At 44.4% G+C, this 15,618-nt stretch overlaps 2 protein-coding genes across 3 annotated transcripts; one reads left to right on the top strand and one right to left on the bottom strand.

Annotated features, from left to right (window-relative positions):
- Positions 1-1,416: 1,416 nt before the first annotated feature.
- On the bottom strand, positions 1,417-8,111 carry cdca4 (cell division cycle associated 4). 2 transcript variants are annotated; one of them, XM_086050617.1, is made up of 2 exons: positions 7,801-8,111; positions 1,417-4,475 (listed from the first exon to the last, which is right to left on the bottom strand). In XM_086050617.1, exon 2 carries the CDS (start codon positions 4,464-4,466, stop codon positions 3,594-3,596), a length of 873 nt encoding a protein of 290 aa, XP_085906743.1. In that variant the 5' UTR covers positions 4,467-4,475; positions 7,801-8,111; the 3' UTR covers positions 1,417-3,593. The 2 variants fall into 2 exon arrangements, with proteins under 2 accessions (XP_085906743.1, XP_085906744.1); XM_086050618.1 differs by lacking the exon at positions 7,801-8,111 and adding an exon at positions 7,330-7,672.
- ahsa1b (AHA1, activator of heat shock protein ATPase homolog 1b) lies at positions 7,192-15,138 on the top strand. Its single transcript, XM_086050615.1, has 10 exons — positions 7,192-7,336; positions 9,363-9,756; positions 11,102-11,292; positions 11,375-11,457; positions 11,542-11,659; positions 12,464-12,555; positions 12,636-12,767; positions 13,657-13,758; positions 13,849-13,900; positions 14,483-15,138. The coding sequence occupies exons 2-10, from the start codon at positions 9,677-9,679 to the stop codon at positions 14,653-14,655; spliced, it is 1,023 nt and encodes a 340-aa protein (XP_085906741.1). The 5' UTR covers positions 7,192-7,336; positions 9,363-9,676; the 3' UTR covers positions 14,656-15,138.
- The last annotated feature ends 480 nt before the right edge of the window (positions 15,139-15,618 follow it).

Genomic DNA, 15,618 nt, shown 5'->3' on the forward strand with positions numbered 1-15,618 from the left:
TATAATATGTGGTATTGATAACCTGTGTACTAATAATTGTAAGTCTGGAGTCACCTGTTAAATGTGAATTGAAATAACTATGTCAGTCCTCTTCTTCGATGTGTCTGAGCGTATAACGGTATGTATTGTATTCTTATTTTCTCAACCTCTAGACACTCGTTTAATCGGTAAACAAATACGAGGCGGCTCAACCTCTAGCAACTGGACATCATTGTTAGCAACATGCATTCACTGGTATGTCAAACTGTTAAGGAGAAGCAACAGAGGCCAGGCCAAGCAAGGCCGGGTCCAGATCGCTCTGGGACCTGTAATGGAAAAGCATCCAATGCTTATCTTTTGGGCTCTGAACACCACCGCAATGGCTTTGAAATGAAATCAACAATATGCGCTTTAACTGCAGACTTAAATGCATGCTCAGTTGGATTCGAGTCAGGTGATTGACTTGGCCATTGCACAACATTCCGCCTCTTTGCCCTTAAAAAAGAATTCTTCGGCTGCTTTCACTGTGTGCTTTGGGTCATTGTCCATCTGCACTGTGGAGCGCTGGCCTTCCAATAAGTCGTGAAGCGTTCGGCTGAATATGAGCAGATCATCAGAGTGCCCAAAACGCTTGAGAATTCATCTTGCTTTTGCCTGCAGTCACATCATCAATACAAGGGAACACCCCCACTGGTTCCATCCTAGAAGCAGTTCTTGAAAGCTTCCCCCCCTCCTGCTCTTTTTTTTTTTTTTGCTGAGTCACCAGCAGGCCGTTAATCTTTAACAGAGGGTCACAAAGGCTTGGCAGTGGGCCATCACGCTAAGCTATGCTTGCTCAATTTCTATTCCATTCTATTGTACGGTGACCACCACAAGTTTAAGTCTAGCTAAATAAGGACGTGTGCGACTATGTGCATCAAAGTCAGGCAAGTAAATGGGCAGTGTGCGGTTTGTCATGTCACATGAGTAGAGGCAACAGCATGTGAGGACAAAGGCCACAATTTAAGTGCACCTTTTCATTACTTACAACGTGGCGTCACTTCGTCCCCCTGTCAGCATGTACAGAATGGAAAACCTTTACCCTCCCTCTCAGTCAGGTGTCTTCTCTGGAGCTCTGACCAACGTACACTTCACACTGTATACGAACAAAATGTCTTTACTTTACACACACACACACGCAGATCAATTACTGAAATGAAATTATTAATACACATCAGTATTTGGTTCAGTTTTCATGAACTATTTCTACGGTACACAAATCCTGCTTCAGATTTGGACACAGAAGACATATAAGACATTACTACCGCTACTTGTAAAGATATACTATACAATATGTATCACATATAGAAATTATATTTTTAAAATAAACATTAGGAAGTTATTGATGAAAAACTATTGTCTCAAAATGAATATAAAAAAAACACACACAAGACAACCAATAGTTGCATCTTTTATTATAAAAAAATATTTACAAAGACGCTACAAGTTTTTTTGTCTGGATATAAAAAAATGCATACATTTTTTTGACAACGGTAGTAATAAGTCTTTGAAGTTCTAGCTCCCATTGCGACCAGCGTTAGTGACATCCTTCAGGTGTGTGTGTGTGGGTGTGTGTGGGTGTGTGTGTGTATGTGCGTGCATGCATGTGCGTAATACTGAACTTGTGTGTTTGTCAATACATGTTTACATTGCCTGAGTTCTCTACCGTCGTCGCCTCCTCCTTTTCTTCTTCACCGCCGCTGTGAGCATCCATTTTGCAGAAAGGCAACTGTTTGCATAAAAGGACTTTAAAGGACATTGGAGTCGAATACAATCATTTTTGTAACGCGTATGACGGAGCTGCATAGTGATTGGAATTGTGACCCGGTTCTTGAGATTATTAAAACTAAATGGAATAATAAATAGGTACTGCACTCGGGGAAAAAAAATAAAAACATTGTGACAAATTTTCATTTGGGCCGAATGGTTGACATGTGTGACGTGGATGTACCTACAGATAGAATAAATACAATAAATTAAAAAAAAAGAAAAAAAAAAAGAATAAATTAGCAATATGGCTTCTTCTGGATGAGCTGGATGGAAAGGTGTGATTTTGCTTCCCTGGGTTGAAAAAAAAAAAACAAAAAAACTTTGGAGCGAGTGAAATCAGCAACGAAAAAAAAGCCTGACAATGGCAAACGCTCGGGAAGACACTCGAGTCTTAAATGTGGCTATGTTAAAATCTCAGAAAATAATAATAGGAATATCAAATGATACTTGCAAAAATCCCCCCCAACTGTAATAATGCAAAAAATATATTTCTATATACATATACGTACATATACATATATTCCATTCATAATTGCTCAAATCTTTAGGAAAATATGCATGAATTCATAGATTTGGATGTTTGTTCTGGATTGCTGTCATTGTAGTGTGAAGACTTCCAATAAATAGGCTGAGCGGGAGCTAGCGCAACGGACGTAAACATGGAAAGAACACAAAATAAGAAATTGCCGGTTGCAAATGGAGTTGCAAAATTCCACGAATTGGGAAAAAGTCTGAAACCTTCCATGGAAATTGATGAGGAATTTACAAAACTCAAGGTTGGCTAGTAATGCGGAATATATATTTCAGCATTCTGTAGACGCACGCAAACTTGCGGTCCAACATTCGAGAATTCATCTATTCAGAATTTTTGGTGTGAAAAATATTTTTAGAATTGATTATGCTATCAATTAATCAGACAACATTTATTTTGCACGAGTTAATCTGTTTTCTCAGTTTTTCACCATTTATTGTTCTAGTTAAAATAATTTGCAATTATTTTCGTAACAGAGTGAACGACTTTTTGTTCCCATGAACTGATTATGGTTCAGTTACTGGTTTTGTCCGTAACACATCAGAAAATTGGCGGAAAACGATCATTGTTTTCCAACGTAAAAGCAGATATCTGTAAATGGCTTGCTTTAATTAAGCACAATAATTTGATATTAGTTAAATCAACTAATTGTGACGCCTCCAAAACCCATCCCCAACTTTTTCTCCCTCTCTTACCCAATCCTGCACTTATTTGCCCTTTGTTTTGTTTTACATGGCAATTATCAGGGCGAGTCAACAATGGAGTTTGGCTATTCGCGGTCAGAGTTGGTCCCGTTTGCCTACAAATAGCGTAGGCAAACGCTATTATATTATATTAATTATTATATTATACTATTATAAATGGAGCAATTTAGGTACCGTGCTGCCCTCACAAGTGGGCAAAAAGAGCTTCTAGTTTGCATGGATGCCTGCTTATGACAAAGCAAAAGGTGAGATTTAAATTACCCTCAAATCCCATGGAAAGTTTCCAATCTGGAATTGGAATCCCCCCCCCCCCTCCCCAGTTTGTTCAGCTAAACGTGGTGGAAATTTGCTGGAAATGTTCCACCCCTTTGTAACCCCACTTGTGAAACGTCTCCTCCGTGTCTGGAATATACTGTACGAGTAAAAAGAAAGAAAACAAAAAGGTCCCGACGGGAGCTGCCGATCCGAAAAAATCATTTTTGGCTCGCAGATAATTTCCCACTTTGCCCCTCCCACAATCTGGCTGTGTAACAAAAGCACATTCAGGAAGTCCGCGGCAGCGCCGAGCTTCAGGAGCCCACGATAATCTCCATGATGTGGTCCAGTTCGTTCAGGTCCGACCTGCAGCTGGCGCTGGGACTGAGGGGCTGCGGCCCGTGGGAGGAGAGGCTCTCCAGCAGGTCGTAGGGTCCCATCTTGGGGGCGCTCTGCATGCCCGTCAGCACCGTGTCCAGCTCGTAGTAGGACGGGTCCACATCCGAGAACAGCTCCTCCAGCGCCGGGTCCGGAGAGGGCGGCGGCTGCTTGATCTCAAAGGTGCCGAAAACCTGCTCCCCCGGCCTCGAGTCCTCATCGGGGTGGTCGTCGGCGTCCTCGCCCTCCGACTCCTCGCCGTCCTCGTCCTCCTCGCCGTCCTCCTCCTGCTCCTCCCAGCAAGGGCTCATCCCAAAGGGGCCCGCCAGGTAGGACTGCGTGGACAGGACCTCCTTGTGGGTGTCGCCCCCTTCCATCACCACCTCCTCCGAGTGGTAGCCCCCGTCCAGGCCGCCCACCAGGGGGTACGGTTTGGGGCTCTGACCGGCCCCCGCCGCCGGGTCCGACTGCCGGCACAGCACCTCGGTGGCCACCAGGCGGTCGGCGGGGCACTGGGCGGCGGCCAGGGCCTGCGTCATGATCTGCCAGGTGCCATCCTGCGTCATCTCCTCCTGGATTTGTCGCACCGTGTTGGCGATGAGCACAGAGCGGCACAGGTTGGGCTCCACCAGCATGTGGCACAGCTGGAGCTTAATGAGCGACATGTCCAGGAGAGACTGTCGCTGGAGGCTGTACGAGGGCGACGGGGTGCGAGCGGTCGCCGGGCCCTGCTCGCCCCCGGGACCGCTCGCCGCCGCTGCCTCCTCCGCGGAATCGAGGAACTTGCGCTTGGTGCCCTTTGGAAACATGTCGTCTGTCTGAAAGCGGCAAAAGCGGAAAAATTACACCGCAAAATCGGCCACTGGCGAAAAAGTTTTCGACTGCCATGCCATTTATGAATCATATTCAAGTTTGTGTGTGACGGCGGCTAGGTGGTGTAACTTCAGTGTATGGCCCAGTCCACAAAGTACTGACAGCGCTTCATTTTTTGCAGTTTGGTATGTTATAACTTCTTTCCAAAACGAATGACTGAATTCATTTTTTCCTCAAAAGTCGAAACGTGAGAGAGAGAGAGAAAAAACCCCATTTATTCCATTTGGAATTAAGGCTGTAACATCAAATGTGGAAAAAGCAAAGCACTGTAAATACTTTCCAGATGCACAGTTTCAAAAAAAACTTTTTTTTTTCTTTTCATAATCCACTCTCAATGGGTGTACCTTTGTGTTAATCGCCACTCGTGTCCAAAATTAGACGCAACAACTTACGCTTTCAGTACGTTGCCAGGCGGAACAACCCCGCTTGCGTTCAACAGCGCCAGCAGCACAACCGCGCTACCGACAACTAGCAATTGATCGCACCTTTTGCCCACTAGAATGCAAGACACGCACACAAAATAAGTCATCGGCTTTGTTGGGAATTGGGAATCACCCCATATGAGGAATGTAACATTTCTGGAAGATATTGGAAAGGAAGGGGATAGAACAGGAATTTCCACAATTTAACGTTGGCTCTTATCAGGAAACTTCAAATATTCGGGGTGTGACGAAAATCGGTTATCGAATCGAACCGTTCCATTTAAAATGTTGCGCTTATAAATGTAGTTTTATATTCTGGGATAATAAAACAACTATATTTCACGTAAGTACTGCGATACCTTGATTCAGTGCCCCAACCTACAAGTTTTTCCTGTTATGAGCTGTTGCAAACCAAAACACTTCTAAGCAAGCTTCAGATATGCCACCGCTAAAGTGAAAAAAAAGAGATGAATGTATAATGTATGATGTAATGTCCGTGCATGTGGTCAAGACATCTATTTTGCATGGATGTATACTTTTGACAAAACATTATTTATATTTATTAGGGCCCAACTGCTGTTTTAGGCCAATTCAGAAAAAAATGGATAACCTGATTAACCCATCAATTAATTTATAAAATACATAAGGAATGAAATGAACTTTTTGGGGGACTTGAATGATTCCGAACGCAGTCATTCACTCATTCCATACTCCCTCATCACCACAAAGGGACCACCAGTAGCAGTGGACATTTGAGTGAACTACGTAGATTGCTCCACTAAATAAAATTCCCTATATAAAGCCCATCAATAATAATCATAATTGGCACTACCTTAAACTCTAGCCGCTACTAATGTTGACACGCAATGTCACATGACTGCTAGAGTAGTACGCTCATCAAACAGGTGGAACCAGATTCAGATACTCAAGGAAACAGAAAAGCCAACTTTTTTTTTTTAACAGTATTAAAACAAGATTCATTTTACTGGCCAGCGTTGACTATTTTTACCACTGTTCCGACCCCGTGAACGACTTTTTCAAAAAGATGACTATCGACAAGCACAGCTACATTTTGTGGTGTTTTGGGAGACTTGTGAAGCCTCTGCCATGTTACTACAGGTTAATTAATTCATAGCCCTCCCTTTTCCTTGGTAGAGGTAGCACTTTATCCATCAAGCCGCCAAATTTTTCAAGTATTTAGCCAAACGCTTGAGAAGAGAATGCTGATTAACTGGCCCCTCGGACTAATGATTAGTACATGAATCAATTAATCTGACGGTTATTTTACTAGTATTTAAAAAAAATGATTTCCATTCCTCTGTTATAAAACGAGACATTTAAAACTGACGGATAAGAAAATGATTAAACATACATTGACTATGATTTTGTTACTGTTTTGGACTGCGCATGTCAGAAAATTGTTCATCAATCTCTTCCAAACCTTTTCCAAAATAAAAGCAGATTTTGCAAAAGTCATGGAGGACTAAAGAAATCTGAAAATATTTATTGTTGGGAGGCTATGTCAAGGATTTGATCAAGCAGTTATTTTGATAATTTATAATCAATTAATTGTTGCACCTCTATGTAGGTTATATAAAGACAACTCAAACCGAACAACAAACATTTTCAACTTTAAAGTGTCAATATATCAGGAAGGCTAAATATGCTACACTGCCGTTCTAAAATATATACACACATATATACGTACACACACACGTATTTATAAGAGTACAAAGGGGTGTAAAATAGCATATTTATTACACTAATGGAATCACACAAACGTAATATAACGGTGTAATGTTTCCAAATGTGTACTTGTGTGTGTGTGTGTAATATAATATAATATAATATAATATATAAAATAACATCATATAATATAAACACACACACACACACACACAGGTTACTAGCCGATAATGTTATATAAGCACATTAGCTAGCGAGTGTGATGAGAGTAGAAGGAAAAAGACATTCATAACGAAGCTTGAAATGTGACTGAAAAAGACCACAAACGCTATCATGTGATGAGCCACATCTCGTTGTTTTGATGAAAGGTTGGGGGGGGGGGCATTGTAGCCTCTCTGACGTCCCTTGAACGACATATTGTTGGATACTATCAAAGTGTGATGTCCAGGGACGAATTAACACGTATTCAGGGTGATGATGTTCCCCAACGTGTGCGAAAGACGTAAATAAAGCCAAGACAAGACGCAGTCTCGCCGCACGTCAATTGCCGTTAGCGTGGCCCATCCCCCCACCGCCAGCGAGGCCTTGCCTCGGCCGTCATTAATCAACAACTCGGCTCTCCTAGTCGGCCTTATCCTCTCCGTTTCTCCTCGCCGGGTACCACCAAAGTGTCGACGTTATCGGCCGCTACCTGTGTGGTGGGTGGCCCGCTCGCTCGTTGAACATGAGCCGCTCAAAGCTAGCTGGCGCCCCGCTTTTGTCTCCCCAACCACCGCACGACAATGAGGCCATTTTGCGCTGCTAGGCTAACAGCTAGCCGGGGGTGGGGGCCAAGCCGAGCCGGAGTCAAGCGGGCGACAATGTGGCGGCGAAACGGGCAAAAGCAGGCATCAGTCGGAGTCAAAGTCTCCGGACGTGCCCGCTTTAAGTCACCCGGTTACTGTCGCGTTTAAAAGGCGAATGCTAACAGCCTAATTAGATCGTAAAGCGTCCGCTCGGTTGTCCGCGGCGCCTCTTCCTCCTCCTCCTCCTCCTCCACCCCCCCTCCCCAAATCACTTTTTAAGTTGTTAAATACAAATAAACAACGCGAGGTTGCCGGCTTTTTCCCGTTGTTTTTTTTTCCTTCGAATGGCGACTAGCAGCGGTGGACTCAATGCTCACCTTATTTTCTTCCGGTCTCACTCATAGGATCGTCGGCGGCGAAAGCGGAGCAGAAGGTTCCGATGAGATCATTCATGCCACGGCTTCAAAAAGTGAAGTCGTCTCTCCTCTCTCTCTGCGCGCTCACTCGCTCGCTTGCTTGCTTGCTTGCTTGCTTGCTTGCTTGCTTGCTGCGGCTGCTGCTGCTGCTGTAGAGCCGCCAACACCGCTCAGCACAGCCACTCGCTTGAGTCAGCCAGGGAGGGAGAAGCCAAGCAAGCAGGCAGCCAGCCGGGCAAGGAGGGGAGAGCGAGACCAAAGGGGGGGGAGGGGAACCCAAAGACGCAAACGCACACGCACGCACACGACACATATGCCTTCTTTTTCTCGCAAAGCAGTACGCGTTCACACCGATTGGCCACTCCAAGTATTCGGTCACAAATCGTTTGTTTCTCCAAGTTTGTCATAACTTGACGTTCGGGCCGTTCACCAGCATGTCACTTAAGCGTAGAGGGCAAATGCAAGAAAACGTTAAAATGCCACCGACATCAAAATCATGGCCACAGTGGAACAAGTGTGGTCGCTAACCCGCTTTCATGAGAAAAAAAGTGGGGGTGCTTTGCTAGATGATAATTGATAGCGCTGGGGAAAGTGTTGGTGTTAAACCATTTGACCTGGTAGAAGAAGTGTGGGTGTTGAACTCTTTTACTAGCAAAAGTTTGGGCACCGCGTTTCGTGTGTGGGGGTGTTTTACAACACTCATTTTCCAGGGGGTGTTTTTAATAATGACAAGAGTGGTGAAAGGGAGGGTATTGAACCCTTACCATGTGTGGGTTGTTGATATTGTTCGCAGAAAAAGTGTCAGTGTGGAAATCTCCACATTTTTCCTGAGTGAAGGAAATTGATATTGATAATCTTGTCAGTGGGGTTGATGATATTGATAATACTGGGAAAACTATGGCTGTTGAACATTTTCACTGGGGGAATTGTGTGTTTTACAGCACCTGCAAATTTCTAGGGGTGGTGTTGACATTGATAACACGGATAAAAGTGGTGTTTTGAAACTTTTCATTCGGTGGGATGATATTGATCATAGAAAAATTGCAGATGTTGGGGTTGATGATACCGATAACGCTGTGAAAACCCTTTTGACTTGCAAAAGTGGACGTGTTTTACAACGCCCGCATTTGTTGATTTTTTTTATTTAATATGACAGCCGTGGGAACAGTATGCTGTTGAACATGTGAATGGGGGCACATAAGGTGACATAAGAGCAATCTTGATTTGTACCGGTATCCATTAGATCACGTTCTTTATACGACTTATGGTGACGCAATGAAGTAGTATTTTGTGAGTTGGCTACAAAATTACGTTTAGCTACAGTCTCGTCGTTTCTCCACATAGGCACCGCTAGTTCTCTAGCTACGGTTAGCACTAGCAGAAGTTGACGTTTGATTACGTACACCATCACAAAGTAGATATTCACAAGCTGAGGTTATCACGCCCTATAACGCGTTTTATTGGCGCAGAAAACGTCAGAGAAATGATGCGAATCAAAACTGCAATCGAACTTTCGCGCTTAGGTACTCGAATGAGTGGAGCGGCCATCTTGGAAACCGAAGTATGGGACGAGAGTCGCGAGCAGAGACATCACGCGAGACCTCGCAGCGGGCCGCACATCCGATGTGACAGCCAGCCCGACCACAGACGGGGAAAGAGGCGTTCCCACTGCGACAACTTCCGCTTCCAGCAATTTCTCGGCTCGGCTAGTCAAGTCTCTAGCGGGGCCGGCAGAGACTTCTAGAAGCAACGTGTGCACGACCGTGTGCGTCCACACCGGCGGCGGCGGAGGAGCACTCTGGTTACGTTCCATTGATTCATTTCAACTGCAGTCGAGATGGCCAAGTGGGGCGAAGGAGACCCTCGCTGGATCGTGGAGGAGCGAGCGGACGCCACGAACGTCAACAACTGGCATTGGTGAGGCGGGAAGAAAGGACGCTAGTGAGCGAGCTAGCAGGCTAATGCTAAAGCTAACAGCACACCGACCTCGTCCGGGGCGCACGAAAAGAGCACATTTGGGCTCTTCCTGGGCCCTCAATGTCACTCCAGTGCCGCGCAATGTTCGTCTTGTTACCACGAAGTGTGACTTTTCCCCAATAGTGCAAATTAGATACCATACGCCAGACGAAATCTAAACATCTCCCTAGTAATGACAGCTACAATAGCACTGGTTGCAAGGTGTTACTAATGCACATATTGTTAACATCAGGTATTCGCGGGTTTAGGGGCCAAAACCCTAAACGAATAGCACACACTCGCAAATAGTATACCTACAGATGTGTGTAATGTAATCATCTTTATTATAGTTTAATTGTACACACTTGTACTCCAAATTAACCGTGCAGCACTTTTAAATGGTTCTAAACTCATCTTACAACATTACACATAACTAAGTGGCTTGTAGCTATTATCAACAGTTCTCACACTTATTTAGGGGGAAACAACAAACTTTGTTCATGAGAAGCTTAAAATTTACGTTCAGAGAGTCATTTGGGTACTCACAGACAACGAATGTGTCTTGTAAATGGGCACAGTCATAATTGAATACTTTAGCAAAAGCTAGCACGTTTTCTTCCTCTTAATCTTGGGATATGTCCGTCCTCATGTCGCTAAGTGTAAAATATGTTTGGAAACTATTACAACTATTACATTTACAGGCAACTAGAGCTGAAAAATATTGTTTGCTCCAGTTTATTATTGTCATTATGGGGAGCCTGGGCTATCAGCATGACAACACATGCAAATGATAATTGAGCTGGCTTCATCATCAAATGTCGTCACAGCCAGTCAGCGTCAAGCGTCATCGTCCTCCCTCAGAGTTGGTTCCCCATGGTAACCGCACTCCATCGCCATGGTGACTTGATGGAACAACTTTTTCTGGAATGTTGGGCGCAATCTCCGAGGCTTCTGCAGCAGTGCCACACATGCACATAGGACATGTGCTAAAAATACAATGTTGCAGTCTGGGAGCCTGGGAAGTTTCAGGTTCCAGGTGTATTGAAAGTCAAAATTCCTTAATCGGTATGAAGAACCCCAGCAACTAGAGAGGTACCCTTAAGCACTATTAAAACATCTACACAGGAAGATGTACGGGAAAATCGAATCACAAGCTAAAGCCGCGAGTCATGTTTTTTTGTTGCCATTTGACGGGAACCAAGTAGGAGGTTTCCTAGGACCCGGCGGTAGTGAACGCAACATAAAACCATACGCAAATGTGGACCGATAAGCGACTTCAAATTTGTAACAATTGCTTCCTCATCAGGACGGAACGAGACGCCACAAGCTGGTCGTCGGACAAGTTAAAAAGTCTTCTGCTGGGCCTACGGGTGGAGAGCAGCGAAGGGAGCTGCGAGGTGACCGAGGTGAGCAAGGTGGAGGGCGAGGCGTCCATCAACAACCGCAAAGGGAAACTCATCTTCTTCTACGAGTGGAACCTGAAAGCAGCCTGGACAGGTCGGACAGAGTTCCGAGACGTCAAAAAAACAACATCGTCAACCTGCAAAAATGTTCACTTTTGGACTTTTTGTATTCACAGGAATGTCAACATCAGGAATAAAATACCAAGGATCCGTCGAGATTCCTAATCTGTCTGACGAGAATGATATGGAGGATCTGGACGTAAGCGGTCAAGCAGGTGCATGTGGCGTGTGTCGTCGGCGTGGTGACACTTGTGTTCTGCTTTTCTTCCTGCTCTTCTTGTAGATTAGCGTGGCGCTGAACAAAGATGAACCGGAGACGCCGCTGGTCCGCCTGATGAGGTCCAAAGGAGCTGAGAAGATCCGCCAAGCTCTGGGCAGCTACGTGGGCTTCTTAAAATCAGGTCAGCCAAAATGTTGCTGAATGTCTTTGGAGTAAGCCTTTTCACAAGAGACGTGTATCGAGTTCTTGATGAGAGCTTTTAAATTCACCTACTCCGTTAGGACGGTCACGTAGCTGGACGCGTCTTCGTTTCACGCTTCGCACCGTCGAAATCAAGCTATGCACACTTAGCCTTTCAAAGGTTTTCAGTCCGATTTCCCCAAATGAAGGCCTTGATTGGGCTTAAACATGACACTTAGATGCGCTTTTTAAAAAGGCATTGAGAAAATACAACATTGTATTCACAATCAGCTGGCAAGACAAATGATACATAAGAGTTACTTCATTTCTTTGACATTTGTCCGCTCCAAACAGCATGCCAGATGCGACAATCTGATGTTCCTCTCCAGCCCGCCTTTTACGAAATGACGACTTTTATCTGACCCTCCCCTTCGGAACCGTCACCCGAGCAGCTTTTGCCTCAAGCTTTTCGGTCTCCACTCTCCCTTCAGATTCCCCCCCCAAATCAATGTTCAAAAGCTTCAATCAGATTTCCCCAAAGGCCTTAAAATGTACACTTAATTCATAAATCAGCAGTTTAGTGTCCCAGACTCCCTTTAAAAAAAACAACAAGTCGAAGCTTGACGTTGTCCAGCAGTCACAGCCCTGAACAGTGCACGCCATTGAAGCCCAAAACAGGCAGTCACTCATGTAAGATCAACTTCAGTTGCAACCTGTCAGTCCGGAGTCGCTTCGCCGTGACTTTTCTTGTCTCGGTGTCATAATGCATATGTCATAACTGACCTTATCCCTTCCGTGTGTTCAGAGTTCACTCAAGGGATGATCCTGCCGACGGCTAACGGCGTGGTGCCGCTCCAGTCCTCCTCGCAGTCCAAAGCCAAGACGAACAAAACTCAGGTTGGCCACGTTCACCCGCTCCAAGCGTTCAGTCGGCAAGAGCAGGCGCTGACTCCATTTTGGCTTTTGCGGGGACGCAGATTTCGTCATCGAGCTGCTCGGCGCCGCCGCCGGGCAACGCGGGCGTGAAGATTCCCACGTGCAAGTTCAGCCTGACGGAAACGTTCATCACCAGCCCAGCGGACCTCTTCAGAGTCTTCGTCAACCAGGAGGTGAGAAAACGCCTTCGTCTTGGCTTAGGCCAGGGCCGAGCAACGCAAGGCCGGCCGGGGGCCGCATACGGATTGCTCCGAGCGGTTACGCCATTAAAAGTCCTGCAATATTTGTTGACAATTTTGCCTTTTTTTTTTTTTTTCCCCCTCTATAATTGGCTGATTAAAGTTACATTTTTAAAAAATTCACGTATCAGTAATTAACTGCTTAATTGATTTGTTGTATTAGTGTGCTAAAACAATTGGACATATACTTTTAACTTTTATATCCTGTTGAATAATTAATTGTAGTTAAATTAACAATGTCTCGACTTACGAGTTGAATTTGTTGAATGGCCACACTCATAACTTAAAGCACTCATGGCAAATTGTCTTTCCACATTTGAAATGAAAGGAAGTGCCATTAATCTATTTCAGCCTCTCAAAAACACCAGGACAAATGTTGTAACATGTTTTTTTTGGTCGAAGTACTATTCGACACTATTGTACTTTATAAAAATATATCGTAATAACATCGTTAAATATAATGTGAGGAATGAAACGGTTTGTGTATCACGATGATTCAGTGGCTACTGTGCTGCTTCTTCTGGGGTGCGTACCTTGGCCACCAGGGGGCAGCATAATGCACACAGCCAGCCACTACGTGTAGATTTGATGAGAAAGCAGGTCACAACTAAGCTCAAGTAATATGTGAGTCGATTCTCGCAGAGGATAAAAAATATATGCCTGTGAGTATTGTTGTGTGCTCCGCCTGCATCTGTTGCTTCTCTTTGTGTTCAAATGTAAGTTGTTGAAAGGTTTACAAGTATCAACATTTGAAAGCACGGGTTTTCGCACTCCTGCTTTTTTTGGGAGTAGCGGCTAATGAAATGTGTCGTTGCCATTGCAGATGATTCAGGCATTCACGCACGCTCCGGCCACGGTGGAGGGTGAGAAGGGAGGAAGGTTTCGTCTTCTGGGTGGAAATGTTTTGGGGGAATTCGCGGAGTTGGTGAGATGTGGCATCTTCTGAAAGAAGCAAAAGCTTTTACCGTTTTTATTCTCTTGATATTGAAGTGAATTTCTCAACTCCTTGTTTTAGGTGCAAGACCAGAAAATAGTGATGAAGTGGAGGTACAACAACTGGCCCTGTGGTATGTATTTCAGTAGATGGCAGGTTCCACTCACACATGTTAGGTCCAGTCCCAACTGTCTTTTTATAAAAAAAAAAAAAAATTACACCAGAACAATAGGAGCCAAAATGAATTGATTAATCGATTTCATTAATCAACTGTTTTAATAATCGAGTAATCTAGAGACAACTTAAAACGATCCAAATCCTCTTAATATCAGCCTCTCAACAGTAATTGTTCTCCGATTTCTGTAGTCCTTCGTGAAAGCAGACTGATCACTTTCGAAACGGTTGCCGAGTAAATCGATCCCTCTTGTGTGACTTTGCTTCATTCTTGTTTAGCTGTTCATTTTTTTTTTTACAATACAAAATAACCGCCAATAACCGGTGAATAAACAGTCATCGGGGGAGGGGGGGGATGATATGGTTTTAACTTTGACAAAAACCTCGTCCTCGTCTCGTTTTGGGTCAAAAATCCTTTCCCGACGAAAGCAGTGAGCCTCCTCGTATCGTTTGGTTGGCGTGATGCCGAAAGTGTCACGGATGACAATCCCGCGCGGGTCTCGAAAGACGGGCCGGCGGCGATAAAGTGCGTCCGTTTCAGAGCACTACGCGACGGTGACGCTGACGTTCGTGGACCGCAGCAGCGAGACGGAACTGCGCGTGGACTGTCGCGGCGTTCCCGACGACGACGAGGATCGGACCAAGGACGGCTGGCGCAGGTTCTACTTCGAGGCCATCAAACAGACTTTTGGCTACGGAGCGCGACTCTTCTGAGATCTGCTTTTTAATTGTTTTTTTGACTCATCATCATCATCATCATCATGATCGGTGACATCTTGACGTGAAGTCAGCGAGGACCGTTTTGTTTGTTGTTTTGTTTGTTTTTTTTTCCTTGAGTTTTGTCCCTCTTGAGTATTTGTTGTTCAGAGGAACCTCACAAGAACCACTCGAGCAAATTGGCCTCCACTTCTACAAGTAAAAGAATGAACTTTGCATTTATTTAAGCAAAACAAGCAGCTCTGGAAACTTTTTCGGGTTTGTTTGAGCGTCGGGCCGGTGCATGTTGGCCTTCAAAGCCACGGCCGCAGCCAGTTGTGTAACGTCCCAGGTTTCAGGAAGGCATCACGTGGAAAGCCGGCGTAGCAAACGAAAACCTTCCCGCCTCACAGAACAGCTCTGCCGCGGGGTTAATCTATTTATACCTTTTCAGGCCGACAATGTGATGCCAAATGATCGGAATAAACCAATCACTGCGTACGCTTTGTGTGATTTTTATCTTAATTGACATTTGAAGTAGGCATTTTCTTTATGCTGATTCGACAGACGTTCGGCGGGGTAAAATTCTAATGACTGGTGAATAGGACTATTAATAGAAAAACTATATAGTGAATAAAATAACATCTTTCTTGTTCCGTTATTACAATAATAAAAATGTTAATTACAAACAGAACGTTTGACACTTTTACAATACTTTGTCCTTTATTTGTTCAACTTTACAACAGCAAAATCGGCCCCCAAAAAAGTGGAATGTTATTATCTTTGTCCTATGGTGTAATGTGGAAAAAAAAAAAAAAAATGTATTGCAGTTTTTAAAGTCCTAATACTGGTTTATTCAATCAGCCAGGCAAATCGGTCAAAATTTGATTGTATCTTCAATTGTACTTGTCTGTATTGCACAGGTTTAAAAACACCAATTAGTAAGTGCTTTAAAAATGAGATGCTCGACTAATGCAAACC

This window comes from Filicampus tigris, chromosome 13 (assembly GCF_054856515.1).
Source record: "Filicampus tigris isolate MCC_2025a chromosome 13, RoL_Ftig_1.0, whole genome shotgun sequence".
Classification (NCBI taxonomy): domain Eukaryota; kingdom Metazoa; phylum Chordata; class Actinopteri; order Syngnathiformes; family Syngnathidae; genus Filicampus; species Filicampus tigris.

Excerpts from the sequence above, each read along its gene's own strand:
- ahsa1b (XM_086050615.1), top strand. The coding sequence starts at position 9,677 with ATGGCCAAGTGGGGCGAAGGAGACCCTCGCTGGATCGTGGAGGAGCGA. Across the intron at positions 11,458-11,541 it reads ATGATATGGAGGATCTGGAC|ATTAGCGTGGCGCTGAACAA; the intron begins GTAAGCGGTCAA and ends CTCTTCTTGTAG. Across the intron at positions 11,660-12,463 it reads CGTGGGCTTCTTAAAATCAG|AGTTCACTCAAGGGATGATC; the intron begins GTCAGCCAAAAT and ends CCGTGTGTTCAG.
- cdca4 (XM_086050617.1), bottom strand. The coding sequence starts at position 4,466 with ATGTTTCCAAAGGGCACCAAGCGCAAGTTCCTCGATTCCGCGGAGGAG.